Consider the following 23,787-nt stretch of genomic DNA (forward strand, 5'->3'; position numbering starts at 1 on the left):
AGAGTGCAGCTAAATGAGAGTTCATTGACTAGTTTTAAGTAGCATCTATGGATAGTCAAGGGCCTGTATCCGATCAGGGTTCCCTGGGATCATATTAGGCAAAGGATTGTTCCATCTCGACCAACTACGGCCTTCCCAGACATCTTCAATTGGTTTCTCACTTGCAAATTCCTCTGCATTTTTCTCGTTTCGATTCCAGACTCTGGATTACTACCGTCAGCGCTATGTTTGCATATTAGTTCTTGCGACTGATCGAAAACTCACCTAAGGATATTCTCGCCAATCAGTTTCTTGATTTGCTTGTCCGTAGCTCCTCTTCGCATCACAGCCTCGAGTAATTTAGGGTAATCCGCCACTGAGTGAATACCATTCGCCAGAGTGACTGTCCCATCAAAATCACCTCCGATCCCAACATGATCCCAGCCTGCTAACCCGACAATGTGCATTATATGATCGACCACGGTCTCGACATCGGCACTTTCTGGGTGAGTTGCGTTCAAAAATCTCTTCACAAACATCACCATCAAAACCCCGCCGTTTGTCTTTAACCGCTTGATGACATCGTCCGGAGTATTTCGATAATTACTGGCCAAGGCATAGCATGTACTATGACTGAAAATCACTGGCGATCGAGCAATATCCAAGACTTGTCTCATGGTTCGATGTGACGTATGGGATAAGTCGACCATCATACCAAGCCGGTTCATCTCATGGATAGCCAACGCCCCGAATGAGGACAGTCCCGCATCGGCGTCGGTTCCTAGAGCGGTCACTGTAGCAGCTGCAGTCGCATAGGCGTTGTCGCTGTTATGAGTGACTGTGATATAGCGCACTCCTAGATCCCACAATTGGCGAATAACTGCGATGGAGGAGCCGGTTTGGTGTAACCCTTCTGCACCCAGCATCGATGCTACTTTGCCTGCTTTGAAAGCTTCCACGGCAGAAGCAGCCGTGGAGCAAAACCTCAGCTCGGGTGTTGCTTCGATAAACCGCCGAGCGACATCGATTTGCTCAAGAGTATCGCGTACGATGTGACTTGGGTCATCTATATGCTTCGTATCGGGGCATTCCATGAACACAGACCAGAACTGCCCTCCGACCCGGCCTTGTCGCAGCCGCTTGAGATCAGTGTGACTAGCGAGTCCTAAGAGTACGGAATTTATCCGTCAGTAAATCTGCGATGTGTGATGTTTTAAAAATTTTTGAGTTCGCACCTTGCTGGAATGTGAAACGGTCGCTATTGATCTTATTCTGAAGTTCGATCCGGAGGAGGTAAGGCAAATCATTGTGGCCATCAATCAATGGTGTATTTTTCAAAATATTGTCAATCCGGGCTGAAATATCTGGAAGCTCCGACTCGGATTGAATGCGATAGATGGCCCATAGCGAGGCAGCCAACAAAGTAATGGCAGACAGCCCGACGACTGCGCGATGTTGTTCAATGCAGTTCATTCAAGCGTTCTTTCCCCTCTCAGTCTTGCAAAATAAAAGTAAACTGTGCAGCTCCTCCCAGTTTGGTTATTTCTTCTCTGCTTGGGTTAGAACCAAGTATACGATCATCGATTTGTTAGGGGAATCCGTCGACCTTGAAGCTGTAAGCCGATTGGTCCGGCCCGCTTGAGATATAACCGATCATAGCAAGATAAGGAGCTTTACGTTGATCAGTTGGATTAAAGTTGAAAGAAAGTCCGACAGCTGCTGTATGGTCTCGATAAGCATAATCTCGGACCTTCTGGGCCTTGAGGTCAAGGAGTCCTATAATCTAGTGTTCTCTTTCTAGGAGCTTATTATCGTACAACTGACGTTATATATTAAAGCATAGCCTGTCGGATCGCAACTTCATTGCTACCTCCAAGGCAAACACAAGGCCCCTTTTTCACCCTGCCAAACATTAAACACGCTCCAATGGGGACGAAATCAATCAAAGAGGCCCACACGGCCGACGTTTACGAGTCCGGCATGGGTGTCGGTTCAGCCGAGATCTACATTGATCCAGTCAAAGAACGAAGGATGATGAGGAAATTTGATGTAAGATGGCATCATATGCACATATGTGCATCGAAACTCAAGTGCTTGCATTATTAATGCAAATATAGTTTTTCGCTATTGGGATGTTGGGTCTTTTTTACATGATGGCCAATTTGGACCGAAGCAATATCGGAAACGCGAACACAGCGGGGTTCTCAGAGGACTTGGGCCTAGTTGGGAATCAGTTTGGAACCGCTACGACTTTACTGTACGACCCCTTGGCCCTTTTGACCGCGCGATTTTGAATAATTCCTGATGAGATTTTCCCAACAGATACGCGACCTATGTCCCCTTTGAGGGACCGGTTGCTGTGCTTCTCAAGATCATCGGGCCTAAGCCATTGTTATCAACATGCGCCTTCTGCTGGGGGATTACAACTCTTGGAATGGGTATGTAAATTTGACTTTCAAAGTTCTATGTTCAGGTATTAACCTTCTTAGCCTTCATTCAAAACTGGCAAGGGCTTTATGCGTGTCGGCTCTTGACCGGCCTGTTCGAAGCTGGATTAATCCCCTGCATCAATGTATACATTGCGCTAGTATACAACAAGAGTGAACGCGGAAAGCGCTCTGCTTTAATCTTTGCATTTAGTGCCTTTTCGAGTGCATTTGGTGGACTTCTCGCTTACGGGCTTACGCAGGTCCACGGACCTAACGGATGGGAAGGCTGGCGGTGGCTGTTTGCAATTGAAGGTGCCATGACTTTGATGCTCGTGCCACTTTTCTTTTTCGTGTTCCCCAAACATCCCACCACTGCCTGGTTTTTGAGTGCCGAAGAAAAGAGTATGATTCAAGCCCGATACGACAACGATCCTCATTGGGGACAGGATGAAGAATTTAGTTGGGCCGAGTCTCTCAGTGCTCTCACCGATCCTAAATGGTTTGCGTTTTGGATTTACCAGTTCAGCGTGGACATCTCTCTTTATGGATTCACGACGTTCCTGCCTAAAATCATTTCTGGCTTGGGATACTCCGGCGTACAGGCAAACCTGATGACAGTCCCAATCTACATGGTCGGCCTGGTGTGGTTCCTCATGATTGCATATTGTTCGGACAGGGCCAATATTAGAGGTCCGTTCCTCGCCGGGCCCCTGTTATGTCTGATAATCGGTTACTCGATTCTCATTTCGGTGGAGAACCTGAGCGTCCGATACTTCGCGTGTTTTGGTAAGTTTAGAATCCCTTTGACCTCATTTCGTCATTCTTGGACTTAACTCTTCTAGTTGTCGCTCTCGGCATTTATCCCACAACCGGTTTGTCGCTTATGTGGCTTCAAGATAACACAGCTCGCCACTTCAAACGGGCTACGATGGTCGGTATGACACTCTGCTTTGGAAACACTGCGGGCGTCGCTGTCGGGCAGATATTCACCACTGAATCTGCTCCACGGTATATAAAGGGACTTTCGATCAGCCTGGGGCTTGCAGTGGTGGCATTAGTGATGGTCGGTTCGTTGATGACGGGGATGACATTAGTAAACAGAAAGAGAGCAGAGAGAATTCGCCGGGCCGAAGAAGCAGGCGAGGTACTGGAAAGAAGACCGGAGAAAGGCGACTATGATGTGTACTTCCGATACTCTTTGTAATTAGTTAGTTGTCTTAATGGAGTTTGGCTCCCTAAGGGAGAACGTTGAACCTGCGTTTCTACACAGTGGTATAGGTTCAATCCCACTTTTTGAGTATTATTGATGCCTGGATGCTTGATTATTCCTGGGGATTAGACTAACTAGTTAACTCAACTACATACATGTACGTATAACAGTAACGCGTGGGTCCGCGTGGGCTGTCACTCCACACTCCGCACTCTTATCTCGTTCCCCCGCAGATAACGCACTGCTTTTTGTTTACCTTCGCCTTCTCCATTTCCTCCATTTCCTCACGTCATCTACTCTCATGGCATCCAGACACGGGCCCCCCAGCAAAACGGCAAAGACGCATCTATGTAGCGTGAGATGTCCCGAATCTTATCTCTTCCTAGGCTGACAAGTTATGGTTCGGTATAGTTGCCGACGGTGTCACTCACAGAAGATCAAATGCTCGGGGACTCAGCCCTGTCAATCATGTTGCATGTCGCAAAATCGGGACCAGTGCGAGTTTCCTACTAGAGACCGAAAGATATCGGTGTCCGAGTCGTAGGCTACCAAATTCAAGCTCTTCCGAATACGACTAGAAGCTAATGAAATCGAGATCCTAGATACATCAAAAAGTTAGAGGGAGAAGTCAAAGCTTTGAGAGCTCAAAAGCAGCAGTCAAGAGCTTCACCTGAGCTAGATGAGACAAGCTCTGTTACTCAAGATCCAGTTCAGACCTCGACTCAGTCCCCAGATATTGATGTTTCCAATCCTCTTCTTGAATCGCCCACTGGGTTTGTTGCCGCTAGGTCATCCTCACAGCCAATATTTATTGGTGAGGCTTCCTGCGTTGCCTTTGGGGACACTTTGCTCCAATGCGTTGACAAAGATGCTGATCTCTCATCGTGGGCATCTCCGACATATTTCCAACACGATATTCTTCATCGTCTGATGCGCCCAGACGTGGTATTGCCTGACCGAATACAAGCTCGATTATTGGTCGAGGTTGCCATTAGATTTATAGGTACCGACTACCATTTAGTTCTGAAGAAAACCTTTTTCGATACACTGGACCGAACCTGTGCCGGAGAGATTCCCAGGAACCCTGCATGGATGTGCAAATTCTTTGTACTTCTAGCGCTTGGTGAAATGTACTCGAACCGAAAAAGAAGGATGGCCGATCAACACGTACCGGGAACAGACTACTTCCTGCGTGCAGTTGGTCTATTGCAAGATCTATATGAAACCCCCTCGGTGGAACAGGTAGAAGTCATGGTTCTTTTTGTAAGTCGATACATTCCGAGGTTCTCTACGCTCTCAAAATTGGCAGATTTGCTGACGGCAATTTCATAGTGCTTTTATTCAAACGCTTTAGGGCGCGTCAAAACCGCGTACACGTATAGCGGTATTGCTCTGAGAATGGCTCTTGGATTGGGCCTTCATCGAAGTCTGCCCACAGATACGAAGTTATGCCCGGTGGATCGTGAGCACCGAAAGCGTGTCTGGTGGACACTTTACACGCTCGATCGACTATGCAGTTCCAACCTTGGATATCCTTTGCTTATAAGCGATGCTGTGATTGATGTTGAGCTTCCAACAAATGAAGGCCTTATTCCAGCTGAGTTGGAGGAATTTACCGACCCAAGCCACCTAGTCGCGAACGTTAAGCTGGCGAAAATCACAGGGCAAATCCGTAAATGTGCCTTTCCACTTCAGGCTGTCGTCAGCATCACTAATGGGCTTTATTCTAGTTAATGACATATATTGCCTCCCACAAAGAACTACAGAAACCTTTGTGCAAAGGGTGCATCGAATTCTTCTGAGTCTGCGAAAATGGAATGATGAACTCCCATCAAAACTACAACTACGCCAAGAGCATTTGCCTCGACACATTTCCAGTCTTCATCTTCATTATAATCAATGTGTGATTTCGACAACACGTCCGATTCTATTATATCTTTTCAAGAATCGCTTTTCACTGAGCGCTACAGCTGCCGAAGGCCCGCCTAGAATATTTTCCCCCACTACCCTCGCCCTGGCAGAAAGCTGTGTGCAGGCCGCACGGGCATCAAATTCCATCCTATCAAAACTGTTTGTTGACGGATCTCTAGCGTCATTTGGATACTTTGATGCGCACTATCTCTTCTCCTCCACCCTCATCTTGGTCATGTCTGCAGTCATGGACCCAAATGTGGGCATGTCAGATGCTGTCTCATATGCTTTCACTATACTCCGAGCTATGAAGGAAGATGGTAATCTTCCTAGCTTTGATTACTATGAGAGACTACAACGTACCAGAGCAAGTGTTGGAAAGATGAGAGAAGCCAACGAAGCAAGGTGCCGTGTATCTGCGGCTGGCAATGGAAGCACAACACCACGGGAACAACAGGTTCACGATGCCGATGGATCGGCTCTAGGCTTTGTGGACGGAGTTCCCCTAGATAATCCTCTCATAGATAGTTTTCTGGCAGATAAAGCCTTCGTATGGCCAGACGGAATGATCCCCCCGGATGACTCTTTAAGAGACCTGGTGTGCGAGCTAGGAGATGAGTTTTTGTTTGGTCCGGCCTGAGTCTGTTGACTTCAAGAAGGGTATTATTTTCAGTCCTTCTTCCACCTGTTACAGGTGATGAATCTTCAATACTAATTAATATCCACACTTGATAAGCCTATCTCCAAATCTCGGTCCCATCCGAAGGTAATCTCGATATCTCGGTAAGAACGCCGAACTCGGGAAATTGTCCCGGCCTGATTTATCTTGGACGCAGGCTCGGCATATTTCCGAATGTGTTTATTTGAACGAATTAACAGCTGAGCCTGCCGGATTACTGGATCGTCGGCTTAACTTGATCAGCCCGATTAATCAAAGCACTAAATGCTGAAGAGTCTACTTCGATGGTCAATCTATGCACATATAACATTCGCCTTGGTTAATCCTAACTTCCCCGTATGAACTATATTGACTTTCACGATGGCTTCTGCGGTTGTCACTCTGCTTGAGCAGCTCATGCAAATCCCATCTATCAGCAACGAGGAACACGACATCGGCTTGTTTCTCGAACAGCATCTCCAGGGCTTAGGCTATACCGTTGAACGCATTCCAATTAGTCCGGGTAATCCCCGTTGCAATGTTTACGCCTACTTAGGCTCATCGCGCAAAACACGAATTTGTCTCACATCTCACATGGACACCGTTCCTCCGCACATCCCTATGAGACTGACGCCCACTACAATCTACGGACGGGGCTCATGCGACGATAAGGGCCCATTGGCCGCTCAAATTATTGCACTGGAAGAGCTACGTGCCGAAGACCGTGTCCAGCCTAGCGATGTATCACTTCTTTTTGTTGTTGGAGAGGAAAAGGGTGGACCGGGAATGATCGCGGCCAACTCAATGAACGTGTCATGGGAGGCTGTCATATTTGGCGAGCCGACTGAAGGAAAGCTCGCAGTGGGACATAAAGGGCATTTCGTTTTTGAGCTCACAAGTGAAGGAGTTCCAGCGCACTCGGGCTATCCGCAGCGAGGTCGGAGTGCGATCTCCGTGATGACCGCTGTTCTGGCAGCGCTTGAGCGAACAACGTACCCATCATCAGACATAATTGGACCGTCCACCTTTCACTGTGGTCAGATCACAGGGGGCGTCGGATACAATGTCCTTGCGGCGGAATGCACGGCACTATGTGCGATTCGAGTTGCAAGCGACTTACCCAGGATTGAGCAATTAGTGGAAGCAATCGTTTCAGAGCATGAATATGTCCGTCTGGATAAGAAATTTATGTACCCGGAGCTGTATTTAGATCACGATGTACCTGGTATGGGCACGATGCCTGTCGCATTTGGGACCGACGCTCCGCGATTGAAAGGAGAACATAAGAAGTACCTGTATGGACCGGGGTCTATCTTGGTTGCTCACGGAGATAACGAAAGTATCGAAACTGGGGAGCTTATTGAGAGTGTTCAGGTGTACAAGCGGATTGTGGAGCACTGTCTTGGATAAGTAAAAGGCGTATGCCGATATTTCCGATCAATAAAGTCGGCAGCAAGAGCCGTCTTGCCGAGATATCAGATAACATTTGACCCCGCAGAAGTTGGGATAAATTATTTCTCATGTGCTACTTCTTTTTTGTCCTGGGTCATCCAAAATCAAATTTCTTTTCTTTGAGATGGCACATTCAATTCTCAGCGACCTACCCGTCCTTCCGTTGGCCGAGTCATTTGCGTTGACGGAGGCCTACAATCTTGATACATTCCCAGAAAAGGTCAATCTCGGCCAAGGGGTCTACCGCGATGAAGAATGCCAGCCTTGGATTTTGCCCAGTGTTCGAAGTGTAGGTATAGCCCAATAAGTTTTGCTGAGCACATCTCACAGTATTATTGCAGGCAGAGGAGTACCTGCACAGGCAACGTCTCAACCATGAATATCTTCCAATACAAGGAGCGGCTCAATTCACCAAAGAAGCTCGAAATTTGCTATTCAGTCCTCAATTGGCCCAGAACGAAAATATAACTAGCGTACAAACAGTCGCTGGAACAGGTGCGAACCACCTTGCTGCGCTATTCTGTGCTCGTTATCTGCGCCCCAAGAACGTATTTATTTCCGATCCCACCTGGGATAATCATCATCTTATCTGGGAGACTGCCGGACCGGATATCAAACGCAAGCTTTACCCCTATTATGACCCCTTAACGCGGTCACTCGACTTCAACGGCATGATCGCCGAGCTAGAAAACTCCGCAGAAGAAAACGACGTTGTGATCTTACATGCTTGTGCCCATAACCCAACAGGCATTGACCCGACACATACGCAATGGGAGAAAATCGCGGAGATTGTTGCGAAAAAACGTCTCTTTGTGGTTTTTGATAGTGCATATCAAGGTTTTGCGTCAGGCGATCTGGATGCTGACGCCTGGGCTATTCGATACTTCTACTCGACTCTTTTCGGAGACGCCTCCTTACCAACATCGGCTACTCCAGCAGGAATGCTTGTCTGCCAGTCTTTCTCGAAGAATTTTGGACTGTACGGTGAGAGGATTGGAGCATTACATCTTGTAACTCCGCCTTCTGTTCCACCTCAGGGTGCATATACACACCTAGTTCGATTGATTCGAGCGGAGATATCATGCCCTTCCCTTTTCGGCGAGCGTTGCGTGCACACTATCTTGACAGACCTGGAGCTTCGCTCGAAGTGGGAGGAAGATGTGAAAACCATGGCGTCGCGAATCCAGGGTGTGAGGATGTCATTAAAGTCAGAACTGGAGAATATTGGTGCGCAAGGAAACTGGGATCATATCGGGAGCCAGATTGGCATGTTCAGTTATACCGGGTTGTCGAAGACTCAAGTCCATCGACTGAAAGAGGTCCATCATGTCTACATGTTGGGGAATGGGCGAATGAGTTTGAGCGGATTGAATGGGAAAAATGTGGCATATGTAGCCCGTGCAATCAAAGAGGTGGTCGATCGGGATTAGTGTATGGCCTTTGAACACTCACTATCTAAATACCAAGAAAAGCCGAACCCCAGTGCATCGTGTATCATTCACATAGCGAAGCATTTCACCTTGAAAGTAAGGTTGAAAACTGTAAAGTGAGATTGGGACGACTACATAAACTACTGAATATGCAGTATTTTTCACAAAAAGCAAGCTTCCTTTCGATGGAATCATTCACTCGATGAAGTATTTCACAAGGTTATCCTAATTAGCGGTCGATATATTCCTTGACGGATAGACCAAGTATTCCGTTCTCATAATTCCACGTCTTGGACAAGTCCCAAGACACGCCACGGCCTTCTCCAAAGACAATTTGGTATTTGTAAATTGCGTTATCCGGTTCATTTGCAAGATCGGCCTTTGCAGCCTGGACTGTTCGTAGAGTTCTTTGAACAGGGTTTCCAGTGGTTTTCTCTATTAATAGAGCCAGATCTGCATAACTGACAGTGTCACCAGCAACATAAATTGCCTTGTCGCTGAAAGCTTCCTTCTGCTTGACACCAAGCACAATTTCCGCAGTGATTTTCCCGATATCCTCGGGGGCCGTGACGGTGACTTTTGTATCCCAGCTACCCAATGCGCACACAACATTGTCTTTCAAATTCACCACACCAAATGATGACTCAAAAAGGAAGCTGACAAACATCCCTGTAGAGATTATCAACCACCTAGTGCTAGCCTGCGAGCGCAATAGATCGCGCACCTCTAGCTGTTCATCAAAGAGGTCCTGTGCGGATCCTCGTCCGATAATATCATAGTCGACTCCGAACTGCCATGGAATATAGCGCGGAACTTTGGCGGCCAGCACTGCATGGACTAGTTTGCGTTGGGTACCCCTTCCGGCAGCGAATCCTGTACAGCCGATGATTGTATCATAGTTCCGAAAGATTCGGGAAAGGGACTCTTGCGAATCATTCGTGAGATCACCGGGGACAGTCAAAATATTCCGGTCATACAACATGGAAATATGACGTGCCTTGTCCTGGTCTGTTGAGGAAATACTGGATGGTCGCAACAAGGCAGTAATGGTGATGTTGTTTAGGTTGGGATGTTTAGCCAGTGAGAGCAACACTTGGGTGCCCAGCTCTCCTGCACCTAAGACAAGAATATTCTTGATATCCAACATGATGCGCAAGAATACCCAAGGAAATACAAGAGCAATTGAATGACCTAAAATGATGGAAATCTGGTTTATATATGACGAAACATGGGGGCCCTGATTGATAATCCCCCCGCATCCATATTTCCCCTTGGCATCGGTGTTTATAATTATCTCCGACGCGGAATAGGTTAAATACTAAAAACTTGTAACTTGTATACATTTGGGTTCGCGATAAGTACACTCCGGAATTCAGCGACTAGGCCACGCAAACTACGGCAGGGAAAAGTCCGGGTATATTCTGCGGGAAGCATCTTGTGCTGGAAGCCATAGAGTGAGATCATTTTGGCAAATACTGCTTTTTCGTGGAGCATTGCAAGTCTCAACTATAAATGGCATCCATCATCCATCATAGCGAATGTCTATTGGTATTTGTTAGCCTGGTATAGAAATCTACTTTGATCTATGTACTAACGTTTCTTTGCCGGTAGTTTACTTTCTTGGCGATATTCTAGTGTCGTGGAAATCGTCCAATGATTGGCCATCACAACTGTGCCCCTTTCGGTATATAAGCAGCCACCATCTCGCTTACAATGATCGTCGTGGGACTTTTCTTTCTTTTTTGTGACGGCCGCAAGGTTGATTCTCTGATAGTATCCCCATACTAAAAAAGATTGTCGATGTTGGTCACAGCTTTAGTTCCTTGATATCCAACGACTTGGTTGCTTCTGAGCCTGGGTTGTCAGAATATTCTCTATGTCGACCCTAAAGCAACTCTCACTATCCCACCACTCACCCAATCATCTTCACATTATCACGATATGTTTACTTCCCACAAGCAATATTATACATACGACCATAGGGTGTGGAGAACAGGGCTTCCCGTCCGCTCAGCCGTACTTAAGCCACACGCCGGTGAGTTAGTAGTTGGGTGGGTGACCACCAGCGAATCCTCACTGTTGTATGTTTTTGTTTTTGTATATTTTTGTTTGATTCGTTAGAAATCTGCTCTTGCCGCGTTACTTTTCAGTCGCTTTAGCCCATTCACCTGAATGTCCTGAACACCATTACAGGTGGTTCTAGTAAAAATTAGGACGGTTAGGTTTTGGCCTCACCCCATCGAATATATATATCTGCTTTCAACTAAATATACTCTCCCCTAAATATATTAAATATATATTATTAGATAGAGAAAAGGTCAACGAATTTAATACATTCAATATTTAGTGCAGCCCCCCCCTTGCCCCACGCATTACAAGCAATCTCTCGGGCATAGAATTAGATTGTTAATTACACCTTGATCAAGTATATCTATTCCTTAGAGAGGCTTTATCCCACTCTATAACTACCAACTTTATATAGTTTCTAATCTAGATACTGCCCTATACTATCTACGCAATATCTTTTATATAAGCCTTTATATTAATAAGCTTATATTAGTAGGTCTTAGATTATAGTCTCTAGACCTATTTTTTAGCTAGAATCAGATATTCTTTAGACGGAATATTCGCTAGAAAAGATCTAGTCGGAAAAGTCTACTTTATACTGTTATCTCAGTCCAAATTTCATCCGTTTCCTTATAGTTGTTACCAGCCAGTTCTTTAAACGAAAGAGTGCATTTCAACGAAAATACTAAGTACAGAGAGTAAAAAGAAAAGGAAGAAGAGGATTGGTGGGCACAAAGGTCCTTTGTGGGGCCTTTGTGCAAACCATGCAAACACCATCCTCCACGTGTCTCAACCCGGCAGGCGGTCAGCAACGGCAGAACTACGGTTGTCATCTCTAGATCGTGACAATAGTTTTAGTACGAATAGGGATCTTATATATTTACAAGCCGCTTAGTTAAATATCCTAGGACGCCCAGGGCGAGGCCTAGATTTAGTGTTTTGTTACTTATTATAGCGCTCGAGTGTACGGTATATCGTACTACGGGAGCAGTTGAATTTCTTAACCAAATAAGTGGGGTTTTGACCTAGTTCGTGCCCGTAAATGATTGCTGCTCGTTGTTCAGGTAAAAGCTCTGCTTTTGGCCGTCGATTGCCAGAAGTCTCGGTCCCGAAAGACCTCATGGTTGTTGAGAAAGAAGAGTTTGAAGAATAGGGTGTTTGTGGGGGGGGGGTGATGGAAAAGACGCTAAAACTAGTGGGACCGTCCCAACTAATAAAAGCAGGCATGTACAGTTTTACCTCCAAAGTCTCCGTGCGGCCCGAACCCATTATTAAATACATCTCTCACTTTTTACAACTATAGCAAAACCAACATACTAATTTCAACTAATTACTATACCTTTAGTCTACATAGTAAAAATATATAAAAATATACGTTATGTAGGCAATTGACAACAGTTTTTAATTGAATTTTTTAATATTTAGTACACCATACATTTGCATCAATTACAGCTTCCACCCTGCGCCCCATGTTAGAAATCAACTGACATTATTCACGAAAAAAAAGCGGGCGTGGGTCCGACCGTACGGAGACTTTTGTGGCGCGACTTTATACTACACCTGAATATCCTGCACGCTCCTAAACTACTAATGTATCCTTCCCTCCCGCACTGATCGTTTTCTTACAGGTATGCTGTTTTAATCACAATAGGCTAGCTACTTCTCAAAACGCATACATACGTTATAAATGTTCAACTACTCTAAAGAAAGTTTCTTCTTAGCCAACTACTATCCTATTATCTGTCTTCCAAAGAGACTTATCAATTTTACAAGGCTTTTGTTGCCTACAAGGGCATTTAAGTAAAAAGTACATTTTATATAATATTATAGGTATAAAGAAATGAATGAGAAAGGAAGAAACTGGATTACTTGGGATATATAGAGTAAAATACGTAATTCGAAAACAATACGGAGTAGATGCTAGAAATGCAATTAAAAAGGCTTGCAGGAGGGAAAGCGAGGTATTAACCCATCTCAATGACCTGGCATGGTGTGCCAGGTAGGTACTCTACTGCGCACATGCCAGCTCCTGCACGGAAAGTCAACAGATACGAGGCAAAATCTGACGAGTCTCAAAACATGGCCAGTCAGATTAAAAGAGGTGAGCTCAGTATGCAAGACTGCTGTTTACGAATTTAGATCGTATGTTTCCAAGGATGATTGGATAGATTCCATGTATATTCGAAATAATTAAATCACAGGGTGGTGGTATGGACTGGCCGAGGAAAGAGGCTGGCTGAGAAAGGAGGCTAGCCCATCTGATCCGCGGAAAGAATTTCGAGACGCATTTCACATGATGAGCGATCGTTGAGGGCATGTACAGTATTGAGCAGACACGGGTTATTACTCTGACGATCAATACTCGATCAATTGCAACACAACTAGTAACAGGAATGAAATCTTCGGCCATTATCCTCCGCACCCTGCCAGTCGTTCTCAAAATTACCCTCCTGTAAGTTGACACTATAGCCTTTTACTTCACTATGGCCAGTCTCATCCAACCTACACATGGCGATGGGATACCAACAGCCAATCGTTCCGGGAAGGTAGGAGCAAGTCACGTAGGTATACGACGGCCGGAATCAGCCTCTGATTCGCCGTCTCAAGCAATACTTACCTACAACATAGGCAGAGTTCGTACTTAAGATAAATACAGGCATGCAAAGTATGAGGCATTTTTATTTCTGTGAATGCACACATTACCTGCCCGATTACCTGAAAAATTAGAATATAACGTACGTAACTATTTGGCAATATACATGACTAGGCATCGCATTTGTGCATATGTCTGACAGTTCACACATATGCGTAGCATGTTTGACCGCTTCTTTCAGTGGATATTCCATTTCATAACTGCTTATACGACTGATATTGACCGTACTTTTGTAAAATTTTGGGAATATAAGAATGATCAGAATTCTCTATAGGAGCTTCTATACTCCATCAAGCCTTTACCTATTCGATTTAGTGCCCTCAACCGCTAAGGTTTTACCCAACACCGTGACACATCCATCAGTGTAAATCTCTGCTTCTAGAACATTAATAAACTGGGATGCTAATCATCAATTCAACCAGAGGGCAAAGAATGTCGCCGCCGAGGACATCCCTGAGTATCTGGAACGTACCGTCGATCTTGATAAGCAACTTGTGAAACAGACAAAGTCCGAGGTCTACGTCGACCCTGGCCAAGAAGCATTGTACCAATTCGTGGACATCTACTTTCTCGGCTATGATTGGGTACTTCAGTGGAGCGAAACGAATGGCAAGGATAGCCCCGTGAGAATAGAGTTAGAGAGGGAGATCATGTTCCGAAACAAAACGGGAAGCGAATTCAACATAACCTTCAGCTTGGCCGCTGAGTTCAAAGGTCTTGGCATGAAATTGGAGACCGGCTACAAGTCCTTCTCTGAAAGTGAACTCAGCGATGGCCGAAAGAGAAGAGAAAAGTTTATAGTGGAGCCGCACACAAGCACGTACTACTATCAGAAAAGATACAATTTCAGGACTGAAGTGTGGTTCAAGGCTGATATGCGTGGACAGCTATACACTGTTGGTCAATGGAAACGCGATGGGATTGCCATGGGTGTATCTTCGTTTTGCGTGGAATCCGAAGAGCGTGTCGGGGCGCCGAAGGCGATCACAGGTGAACATTCTCTGGATGTGAAACCTGTCGAGTCGGAAAAGCGCGACAACGTCATCCGGTTCGAACATCTTACGGCGAGAGCCCAGACCTGGCTACATGCACAGAAGATCTAAACAGCCTTTGACATTCTCATAATCTGCATTTCTTTTTTGCAAATGAAGAAAACGAGAATTCAGATGTTGAGCAAATGTTGTCCATTCTCCTGTTTTCTGAGCTGTCTGTGATCAATCAAATAGCATGTTACTTTGATAAATCTTGCCTGTCTAGCATGGGCCTTGAAAGGGGCTGGATGCTACAAAATCAAGACACTTTTTCAGGTATCTTACCTTAGTGCCCCTGCGTAATCATGGCCCACGAAAATTTTGAACATTTAATAGTAAAATATAGTTAATTCACTAACCAGAAGACTAAGTCAGTTTACAGATTGAACACTTTAGACATCTTGTAGGAAGAGGAAGAAACTTTCTGGTGCGCAATGAGATGAACCCGGAAGGGGGCATGTAGGCTGAACAATCTAGTGGATTGGTCCATCCGGTCCAGCCTGTATACACACACAGTGTATTAACTCCCGGCACCTAAACCAAAAGGGCAACTATGACTAATCTAAAAATATATTCCTTAGCTACTGCTGTGCCTCCTTGGTGCCTATATAAGATTCTATTCAGGATATGCTATTTCAGCTGTCAATATCATAGCAGGTCCTCATGGGTTAGTATTTTGTTAGTAGACTGGCTTGAAGGCGCTTCTTCAAGAGTTCAGTATCATACTCTCGGTAGTTAAAGCACGTCTACCGTCTCTGGCATGAGGTGGTCAGTGGAGGTTAGATTAGGGTTAAGGTGGGGTTTATCTGTATCGGTCGATATGTCGGCCCGTGGCAATTGCACCGTGGCAATTGCAAACTGTATTGAGGCTCATACTACTTCCAAATTCGGCTTCTAGTTCTGGTCATCCAAAGGTGATTTTCCGCCTAGGAAAAAAATTATACTGCTTCGGTAAGTATGGTTAACCCAGTAATAGGTCTGGGCCCCCAAATTGGGTTACAAACTATACAAGCACACTAATTATGTACGTGATTTAGCTGTGTTGGCTTTCTGAATACAATTCTTCATAGCTCATTAATATCTTCAATGTCTTGGTAGGGCCAGATTCCTTGAAGCCATGCAAGAGTGGATGGGTTTGTGCATGACCCCGAAACACACATCTCTCTTTCCAATTTCTCTTCTCGTAGCAGATCAGCACGCTGGATCAGCTCGAGCAAAGGCGTTTCGGGTTCCGCAGCAGTGCCGAGGGGACATTGTCTCCACAGGGAAGTTGTCTTAGTCACCACCTCCCAAGCACGATATGTCTCAGGACTAGGTAGGCGATAGCTTAACTCGTCGAGAATGTAAGAAATGGTATCCTTTTGCTTGTAACTCCTACAGAGCCAGCTCCATTGTGCGGTAACATCATTGGTTTGCAGAAAATATGCGAATTCGACAAGCTCAATGGCAGTCAGAAACACCGAGTCCACATATTGCGATTTCTGTTCACCTGAGTTTGAGGATGAAAATTGTGAATGCAACGTGACCCATGATTTTGACAAGTGAAGGCGAGTGATTGTGGCCAATACCCAATGTGCTGGAATGCCGAGGTTGAAATGATTGAGATATCGTTCATGGAGAGTTTTCCCCACAGATTTGATGTGATCTTCCCGGTCTTCTAGCGAAGTGACTGGATCCAAGAGCTGTGGTGATAAATGCACTTCCTTGATCATAAAAGATGTTGTAATGCACAGGGCAATGTCCGTGAACCCATTTCTCTCAGGCGGAAGCTCGAGCATGAGCGGTTCAAGCTCGTCTCCGTCAACGTTGACTGGAAATTGGGCATCAAATGTCCCGGGTCTGATCTGCATATCGATACCTTGATCTTCTGAGCACAGCATGTCCAGGATGCAAATATGCCACCATAGACGTCGACGGATCTCGGTGTCAAATGGCGACAGGCCGATTTTCTTTCCATCGCGGTGGATACCCTGCGACTGTGCAAGGCGGATCACGACGGCAGACTCAAACCAAACAAGTCTTGTATCTCCATCCACGCGGGCACAGAGGAGATGGAGGACAGCAGCTTGGAGAGTTAATAACCCAGGGGATCTGATAAAGTCGGCTCGGCTCAACGCTTGGTATAGCGCGAGCTCATAGGCTGATTTTGCTTCGTGGTATTCCAGGCCCAACTCCGACTGGAACTGACCTGGACACAGACTGACTATGGCAGCGAAACAAACCGATAGCAAAAGTGCTTCACTAGAAGAATCAATGTCTAGGCCTTTTGACGCATCCTGCACAATTCGGGCTGTGGTGGGTAGATGAAGAAGCGCAATTAGGGGCGCAACACGTTTGTGGTATGTGCGCCATAAAGTCTCGATATGTAGAGGCTGAAGGTAATGTTGTCGAAATGAATCATGGGACCACACGGGACTGTTGTACCCAAGGAAGCCTCCCTTTCGTAGATCAAAAAGACCTGGGTCAATTCGTGACAAATGAAGACTTTGATTGTCTCTCAAAGTAGAGGATTTGTTGGACTGCCGTTCATCTTTATCTAAATCGTGATACTTTGACCGAAGATGTTGGACTTCTGTCTCTAGCTCGGCCAAGCGTGCAACCAGCGCCTTTACCGGAGGTCGGTTGATTGTCCGTGGAGCGCGTCTAGGGCCTGGAAAGGTACACAAATCCCCTGCCTTGGCGCATACAGCGCACGGACTGTTTCGATCGCATCGCACCTTCCTCTCACTGCATCGTTTGCAGCTTCGTTTGTTGCGCGTGGTTGCAAATTTCTTTTGGGTTCCGTCTGACATAGCGGAAACATGGCTCAAGCCCAAAGTCGACCTGAGACCAGGCAATTATTACCAAATATTGCCACCAGAAAGCCAAAGATGTGCGAGATGTGAGGTTTGGTCGCCTTTTTAGTATTTGATCTAGGGATATCTACAGGGTGGCGGGCCAATCATTATGGTCGATGTGGAGAACCCGGGGTTGATATCAACGCCGCTGCGTAACTTTGATCGCATCGATTATCAATCCTTGAGGAAGATTTTTTCAAGCTTATCTCGTTTGAGTTACTATTAAATAGTCGATCATATCTCGAAGTGGTTTTTGTGAATCAACCTGGCGTTGCAGATATCTTTACTGCCACGATATATTGCGCCACCAGACCGACATTGTCGAGAACCGTTCTGATCACCGGTGCGACCGGAAAGCAAGGTGGAAGTGTCATCACAGCTCTTCTTAAAGCAAAGGGAGATTTTGAAATTCTTGCCGTAACCCGTGATGCGTCTTCTGGTGGAGCGCAGAAGCTGCAGGCAAAGTCCTCGAACATCAAACTAGTCGAAGGCAATCTAGATGAGCCCGAGAAGATATTCGACAATGCCCACAAGGTCACTTCTCAGCCTATCTGGGGTGTCTTCAGTGTCCAGGTGAGTTGTTATTGACTGAATTTGCGCGACATAACTAACAATATCGTAGGTTCCGGTGCCTGGTGGGTCAAACCAAGAAGTTGAAGAGAAACAGGGCAAGGATCTTGTCGATGCAGCTCTCAAGAACAATGTCAAGCACTTCGTCTACTCATCCGTTGATCGCGGTGGTGACGCTTCTTTTAATAGTCCTACGCCTATCCCCCATTTTATCAGCAAGCACAAGATCGAGCATCATCTAGTGGAAACGACCAAGGGTAGCGAAATGACGTGGACTATTCTGCGCCCTGTTGCATTCCTCGAGAACTTCACCCCTGATTTCTTCGGTAAGGTCTTTGCCACCTGCTGGAAGAAAACAGTCAAGGAAAAGCCACTGCAGCTTATCTCGGTGGGCGACATCGGCTTCTTCGGCACGCAGGCCTTCATGTTCCCTAACCAGTACCAAAACAGAGGTATCTCTCTGGCAGGTGATGAGCTCACCTACGGTGAGATGGCCAAGGTCTTCAAGAATAAGACTGGAAAGTCTGTCCCAACAACATTTGGCTTTGTTGCCAAGGCCCTGATGGCAATGATGAAGGATTTGGGTTATATGTTCCAGTGGTTCTATGATGTGGGCTATGGAGCAAACATCCCGGAGTTGAGAAAGGTACATCCTGAGTTGAAGGATTTCCGCACTTGGCTTGAGAAAGATAGTGGGTTTGATAACAAATAAGGGTTGGGTCTCTCAAATTGTACATTAATTATTATCTGTCAATTTTAATGTTTTATATATTTTGTGCTGTTTCTCGGCTTTGTGGTTAGATGACAGGAAAAAAAGGGGAACCGTGCAGATAATCTTTCTATATATAACCCAGTATTTAGTCTGAATTGGCAAGTGCGAGAAGTTAGGAATAGAGGTGAGTACAGGATGCCTTAAAAAAGAGAATGGTGTCTGCCTAGGTAAGGTCATCAGTAGCCTGGACTCTACGCGAACTAGTTCAATTTTGACGCAACCTGCTCTTATTTCCTCTTTCCAATTCTTCTCTTTCTCCCCTATTCGTTTCTTCCCCGTCAATATACCATCGAGTAACTATCACCATGTCTTCAACCACCACCAGCACACTCACCGGCATCAGCAGTGATACTAGTACCGGCACTTCTTGGTCTAAAAGTTGGACTCTAGAAATTCAAGATCGGAAAACCATTGATATTTGCTTCGGTGTATTCTTGATCTCTCTGCTCATGCTACACCAGGGTCTGCCTGGGATCTGTCTACAACTTCGTGGCCTGGGCTGCTTCTATCCATGGAAATAAGCTGACATGTATACTTGATCTAACTATCTAGGGAGGAGTAAGCTACTCATGCAGGCGGGTTTTAGTCAAATTATAAGGTGAAATCAAATTTGATGAGTTGAGGTTTCTTGATTTTACCCAAGACTCACACCAGAAGCACTAAGCTGAAACTAATGATGGTGCTGGCATCAATAATAGCTCTTCTGGATCGGGCTATTTGGGAGGATCTCCTTTGTCAGAACCGTCGCTTGGTATTGGAAGAAAGGCGGTCCATGGCAGTGGGAAATAGTGCCAAATTGAGTCAAATGACCTGTAGGATGAAAATTGTTCGCTTGTCACCCGTCTAAACCTGAAATTGTACTTACTAACGGAAAGTATAACTTGCCAATAAACTGCCTATCTCCTGTACTCCAGTTTGATTAATTTCGGCAAAGAAAATGTGGTTTTTTTCAAGACAAAAGATGGGTACGAGTTACTACTAAGTTAGTCCTAGCTGAACTATGTCAGCCTAGGTCAGCACACCAACTACCATGTAATCTACACATTTGAAATTATGCCCAGATCCACTTATTATTTACAGTGCTTAGCTTTCGACATTTAGAGTAGTGTAAACGCCGTAATATCCTCGTCATTAACCAATGTCAGATAATTTTTTTTTTTTTTTTCATTGGCCCACCTGCGCAGTCAGCACACAAATTGCGTCCAGTCAGCACACAAATTGCGTCCAGTCAGCACACAATTTCACGTTTTTATCTCGCCGCTATTGGCTCATTTAGGAGATACCAGCGTACCTACGTAGATTCGTCTCTTTGTTTGATAAGAGGCTGCAAACCCCTCACCTCCAACCACCCCTTAAAACTCCACATAAGTGACTAGAACGCGATTTCGAACATTCAGTCATCCCCATCTTTACCTCCGGCCAATCCCTTTGAATAAGTTCTTCCCTTGACTATCGTTTTATTTCAACGTCAAGAATGGCAGCCGTTTCATCTTTCCGGTACTCAACCGGCAAGATCGCCACCGCCGAGGCAGCCAAGTCATTCTCATGGGAGGCACCTGTGCCGGTGAATCCTTTCTGGGATAGTTTCAGTTACTCCACTGCCCGGAATTTTCTAGGCAACTTTTCTGAACACGAACTGAAACAGCTGTCTGTCGACCCGGTGGGAATAAACCCCGACGATACCGCTGACCAGCAAAAAAAGCTTCAGCTTCTCCTTCAGTTACTCCGGAACAAGCTGGCAAAGGAAGAAGCGGCCACTTCGCCACAGTCGCTCTATGAAGTCAATTACGCGCAGTGGAGTCAATTGTGGCAGGGAATATATATACTCGAGGATGAATTGGATCTTCCGCAGGCCGAGGATACTATCCGCATGCTAGTGGAGAAAAGACCGGATACGTCGAACGTTATCCCTCCCCATATGCTAGCCGATCACCTTGTCAAGGTTGGGAAATATAGGGAGGCGGAGGAAGTTGTGCGGCCGGTTTGTCAGTGGATGGATGTTAATCCAAAGCTTGGAAAAGCCTCTCCGCAAGCCCTCAGCGCTCGCAGGACTATCGCCAGAGCCTTATGGGGCCAGGGCCCCTCGCGAAGATCTGAGGCTGAGGCGCTGGTTGCCGAAATCCATGAACTTATTGACGGCATGGCTGGAAGCAAGTTTGGCATTTACCAGGAAGAGGAGGCAAGCCTTCACAAGGAACTGGTGGCTGAGTTGAAGCTCAAGATTTAGGAATGCCGGTGATGCCTGTTCTTCAATAAACTGCTTGTTTGCTTCTGCGATGAAGGGTTCTCTTTCCTCTCTCTCTCTCTCTCTGCTCCTTATTTTCTAGTTCTCTGTTAGCTTTCAATGAATACTATTGATTGATAAAATTGATAAAATCTTTATATTGAAGCTGTTTGGTGGAATACCATGTGGCACCACTTGGACCCTTCCAAGGATCTGCGGATTTTGAGCCGCATTTTCTATGAAACCAGCTCCACTTAATCACCTGACACGGGACTGCCCCGGATCCTCCCGAGGCACTCCGGATTTAACCTTAGAATCCTTTCAATACTACTCGCCCGTAATTGTCTGCTGGTAATCAGGCATATAATCTCTCTCCTCGATACTGCTACTACGGTTGATACATATGACCGCGTTTAGATCCGCGCCCTCTGCCACTAGAAACCGTATCACTGGCTCACAGTCCGCATCAGCCGCGGCATGCAGAGGGGTTCTACCTTCTTTATCACGAGCTTCTAGATCCGCACCCGCGGCAAGCAACTCTGAAACAATTTCGAGGTGCGGACTGCGCGCTGCGTAGTGTAGTGCAGTCCGCCCCGAGCCGTCCCTCTTATTTACGTCGATACCGTAGAGTAGCAGGAATTGCACGATTTCCAGATTTCCACGCTCGACGCTGATGTGTAGTGCTGTTTTCCCTTGGTTTTGAGCAAGATAAGCTCTTTGAACGCTCTCGGGTGTCCCTATTCCCAATCGCGGTGTCGGCGACCGTGTAGTGGACGTATTGGTCCTAGTGATTCTCTCGGTGGATAAAGTCATCGCCGGAAGGAAGTTTTGAGTCACAGTGAGTTCTTGCTCCTGAAACTGCCTGGAACGTTGCAGAATCTCTTCTGATACCTCTTCTTGGTGTCGCTGTAGATTGTTGGGGGTGCTGGACTCATCAGACAAAGAGGAAATTCCGGGCATTGGGCCCAGTACAAAGGTCGGCGTTTCTTCTAACATCGCATCAAATATATTGATGTTATTTAATCTCGGAATGGAACTTGCAACTTCTGGACTCTCTTTTTCCTTTGTCGTCTTCTCGGACTGAATGGCAGCGTAACGCCCGTTATCCACAGCTTCGGATTGGGATATCTCCGATTCAAAACGGGCAGGAACTAGTATATTTCCCTCGAAGTCAAAGTTTCCAGTTTTGTTTGGTGTATTATTCAAGCTGCAAGTCTGGAATTGGTGATAATGCCCATCAGAAGGACCACAGTGGCTGTCCTTTTCTGACTGTGGGCTTCCTTTCATTTGTTTTTCTAACTCTTTCGGCTGCTGTTGCTGAAGCTCTGCTTGTCGTTTGCCTTGAGATGGATACATTAGGGAAGCCGAAATCACATAGGTGACCAGTTAAAAGGTATGAATCCTTATTACTTACGACGGTTTCTCTGAGCATTGCGGTTTTGAAGTCTTCTTCGCTGCAAGGCCTCAATAGCAGCCTGAGCATCCCGGTGAGCATCCATTATTCCTTGACCTTAATACAACAAGGAAGTAGTACTATTTAAGCTGTGACGCTCATAATGTGATAAAATGAGAACTATGGCACCATGGACAGTGAGAAGATCATATGTGCCCAAGCAGTATGCCAATAACACTTAAATTCGAGGAAGAAGAAGAGGAAAGAGGAAGAAGCGGGAGGTTTATCGACTCTTGACCATAGCACACACACCCGTGGACCCTTGCTAGTGGTACATGGATGGTTCCAAGGGTAGCATTCTAGATAGACCTATCATGATAAATAAGACCCCAACAGAAACCCAACAACGGACATACACATAAATATACCGGTAGTTGAATAGTCACGGTGAATACCCGTAAATCAAGGGTCCACGACTAATATTTTATAAGGCTAGCTTCCCTAGCCATGGCCTATAGGTTGTACAAGAGATTTGACTAATTCATGAGGCTCGAATAGCGGGGGAGGGGATGCAGTAGCTTAATAAGGCTCGGAATCAAGGTTAACCAATCCGCGAAGTCAAAACAGACAACCAAGCCTAATATTAATCATTATAGCTCGATATGGCATAATACATACCCTAGCCATATCCTATCTAGCGCGAGGGTCTACTGATTGGTTAAGTTCTACACTTGCAACGTAAATCAAATTGGGGGTGGAGAGCAGTAAAATGAGAGAAAGAGGGCATCTCTCAAGCTGGCCCCAATTTGCTCCGATTCCAGTCTCAAGGTTTGTAACCTGAGCTCAAAGCGAATTTAATGGACAGACCTAGAAAGGATACAAGCATTAAAACAACTATCTACCCTCTGGTCGATCTAGGCATTTGAAAAAAGCTACTCAAAACTAAACCACGGCCTAAGGTCCGACGGATCTCCGGAGCCCTGTCTGGGCTTCCGATTTGTAACTTCCGTGTTGTCACATGTTTCTACCTAAAACCAAGCAATGCGCAAAAACAAATTTACTCTGGAGGTCACTGTAGCTTGAGGTTAGTCAAGCTAGATGCATGGTTTCTTTCCTATTGACACTTAATATATCGCGACGAAAATGCGAAATTCTCCACACCTTCTACATC

General features: G+C 45.8%; 13 protein-coding genes across 13 annotated transcripts; 9 read left to right on the plus strand and 4 right to left on the minus strand.

The window, feature by feature from the left end:
* Positions 1 to 45: 45 nt before the first annotated feature.
* Positions 46 to 1,452, minus strand: N7487_001067 (dipeptidase; the record flags this gene model as incomplete). The annotated part of the gene is made up of 3 exons (XM_056868815.1): positions 46 to 202; positions 265 to 1,144; positions 1,215 to 1,452. The coding sequence occupies 3 exons, from the start codon at positions 1,450 to 1,452 to the stop codon at positions 46 to 48; spliced, it is 1,275 nt and encodes a 424-aa protein (XP_056733599.1).
* Positions 1,453 to 1,905: 453 nt separating this feature from the next.
* On the plus strand, positions 1,906 to 3,612 carry N7487_001068 (uncharacterized protein; the record flags this gene model as incomplete). The annotated part of the gene is made up of 5 exons (XM_056868816.1): positions 1,906 to 2,028; positions 2,097 to 2,236; positions 2,302 to 2,417; positions 2,469 to 3,194; positions 3,251 to 3,612. The coding sequence occupies 5 exons, from the start codon at positions 1,906 to 1,908 to the stop codon at positions 3,610 to 3,612; spliced, it is 1,467 nt and encodes a 488-aa protein (XP_056733600.1).
* Positions 3,613 to 4,770: 1,158 nt separating this feature from the next.
* Positions 4,771 to 6,169, plus strand: N7487_001069 (fungal specific transcription factor domain-containing protein; the record flags this gene model as incomplete). The annotated part of the gene is made up of 3 exons (XM_056868817.1): positions 4,771 to 4,881; positions 4,951 to 5,290; positions 5,349 to 6,169. 3 exons carry the CDS (start codon positions 4,771 to 4,773, stop codon positions 6,167 to 6,169), a joined length of 1,272 nt encoding a protein of 423 aa, XP_056733601.1.
* A 399-nt stretch (positions 6,170 to 6,568) lies between these two features.
* On the plus strand, positions 6,569 to 7,597 carry N7487_001070 (M20 family metallopeptidase; the record flags this gene model as incomplete). Its single annotated transcript, XM_056868818.1, has 1 exon — positions 6,569 to 7,597. The coding sequence occupies one exon, from the start codon at positions 6,569 to 6,571 to the stop codon at positions 7,595 to 7,597; it is 1,029 nt and encodes a 342-aa protein (XP_056733602.1).
* A 166-nt stretch (positions 7,598 to 7,763) lies between these two features.
* N7487_001071 (uncharacterized protein) lies at positions 7,764 to 9,069 on the plus strand (the record flags this gene model as incomplete). Its single annotated transcript, XM_056868819.1, has 2 exons — positions 7,764 to 7,928; positions 7,981 to 9,069. 2 exons carry the CDS (start codon positions 7,764 to 7,766, stop codon positions 9,067 to 9,069), a joined length of 1,254 nt encoding a protein of 417 aa, XP_056733603.1.
* Positions 9,070 to 9,298: 229 nt separating this feature from the next.
* On the minus strand, positions 9,299 to 10,216 carry N7487_001072 (aromatic alcohol reductase; the record flags this gene model as incomplete). Its single annotated transcript, XM_056868820.1, has 1 exon — positions 9,299 to 10,216. One exon carries the CDS (start codon positions 10,214 to 10,216, stop codon positions 9,299 to 9,301), a length of 918 nt encoding a protein of 305 aa, XP_056733604.1.
* A 2,897-nt stretch (positions 10,217 to 13,113) lies between these two features.
* Positions 13,114 to 13,447, plus strand: N7487_001073 (uncharacterized protein; the record flags this gene model as incomplete). Its single annotated transcript, XM_056868821.1, has 2 exons — positions 13,114 to 13,237; positions 13,338 to 13,447. The coding sequence occupies 2 exons, from the start codon at positions 13,114 to 13,116 to the stop codon at positions 13,445 to 13,447; spliced, it is 234 nt and encodes a 77-aa protein (XP_056733605.1).
* A 172-nt stretch (positions 13,448 to 13,619) lies between these two features.
* Positions 13,620 to 14,892, plus strand: N7487_001074 (uncharacterized protein; the record flags this gene model as incomplete). Its single annotated transcript, XM_056868822.1, has 2 exons — positions 13,620 to 13,682; positions 14,212 to 14,892. 2 exons carry the CDS (start codon positions 13,620 to 13,622, stop codon positions 14,890 to 14,892), a joined length of 744 nt encoding a protein of 247 aa, XP_056733606.1.
* Positions 14,893 to 15,884: 992 nt separating this feature from the next.
* N7487_001075 (uncharacterized protein) lies at positions 15,885 to 17,612 on the minus strand (the record flags this gene model as incomplete). The annotated part of the gene is made up of 1 exon (XM_056868823.1): positions 15,885 to 17,612. The coding sequence occupies one exon, from the start codon at positions 17,610 to 17,612 to the stop codon at positions 15,885 to 15,887; it is 1,728 nt and encodes a 575-aa protein (XP_056733607.1).
* Positions 17,613 to 17,690: 78 nt separating this feature from the next.
* On the plus strand, positions 17,691 to 18,939 carry N7487_001076 (uncharacterized protein; the record flags this gene model as incomplete). Its single annotated transcript, XM_056868824.1, has 3 exons — positions 17,691 to 17,701; positions 17,969 to 18,230; positions 18,280 to 18,939. 3 exons carry the CDS (start codon positions 17,691 to 17,693, stop codon positions 18,937 to 18,939), a joined length of 933 nt encoding a protein of 310 aa, XP_056733608.1.
* Positions 18,940 to 19,304: 365 nt separating this feature from the next.
* Positions 19,305 to 19,520, plus strand: N7487_001077 (uncharacterized protein; the record flags this gene model as incomplete). The annotated part of the gene is made up of 1 exon (XM_056868825.1): positions 19,305 to 19,520. The coding sequence occupies one exon, from the start codon at positions 19,305 to 19,307 to the stop codon at positions 19,518 to 19,520; it is 216 nt and encodes a 71-aa protein (XP_056733609.1).
* A 953-nt stretch (positions 19,521 to 20,473) lies between these two features.
* On the plus strand, positions 20,474 to 21,226 carry N7487_001078 (uncharacterized protein; the record flags this gene model as incomplete). The annotated part of the gene is made up of 1 exon (XM_056868826.1): positions 20,474 to 21,226. One exon carries the CDS (start codon positions 20,474 to 20,476, stop codon positions 21,224 to 21,226), a length of 753 nt encoding a protein of 250 aa, XP_056733610.1.
* A 324-nt stretch (positions 21,227 to 21,550) lies between these two features.
* On the minus strand, positions 21,551 to 22,579 carry N7487_001079 (ankyrin repeat domain-containing protein; the record flags this gene model as incomplete). The annotated part of the gene is made up of 1 exon (XM_056868827.1): positions 21,551 to 22,579. The coding sequence occupies one exon, from the start codon at positions 22,577 to 22,579 to the stop codon at positions 21,551 to 21,553; it is 1,029 nt and encodes a 342-aa protein (XP_056733611.1).
* Positions 22,580 to 23,787: the final 1,208 nt, after the last annotated feature.

The sequence above is a fragment of the Penicillium crustosum genome (assembly GCF_028827405.1).
Source record: "Penicillium crustosum strain IBT 35664 chromosome Unknown utg000001l_segment0_segment0, whole genome shotgun sequence".
NCBI classification, from domain to species: Eukaryota; Fungi; Ascomycota; class Eurotiomycetes; order Eurotiales; family Aspergillaceae; genus Penicillium; species Penicillium crustosum.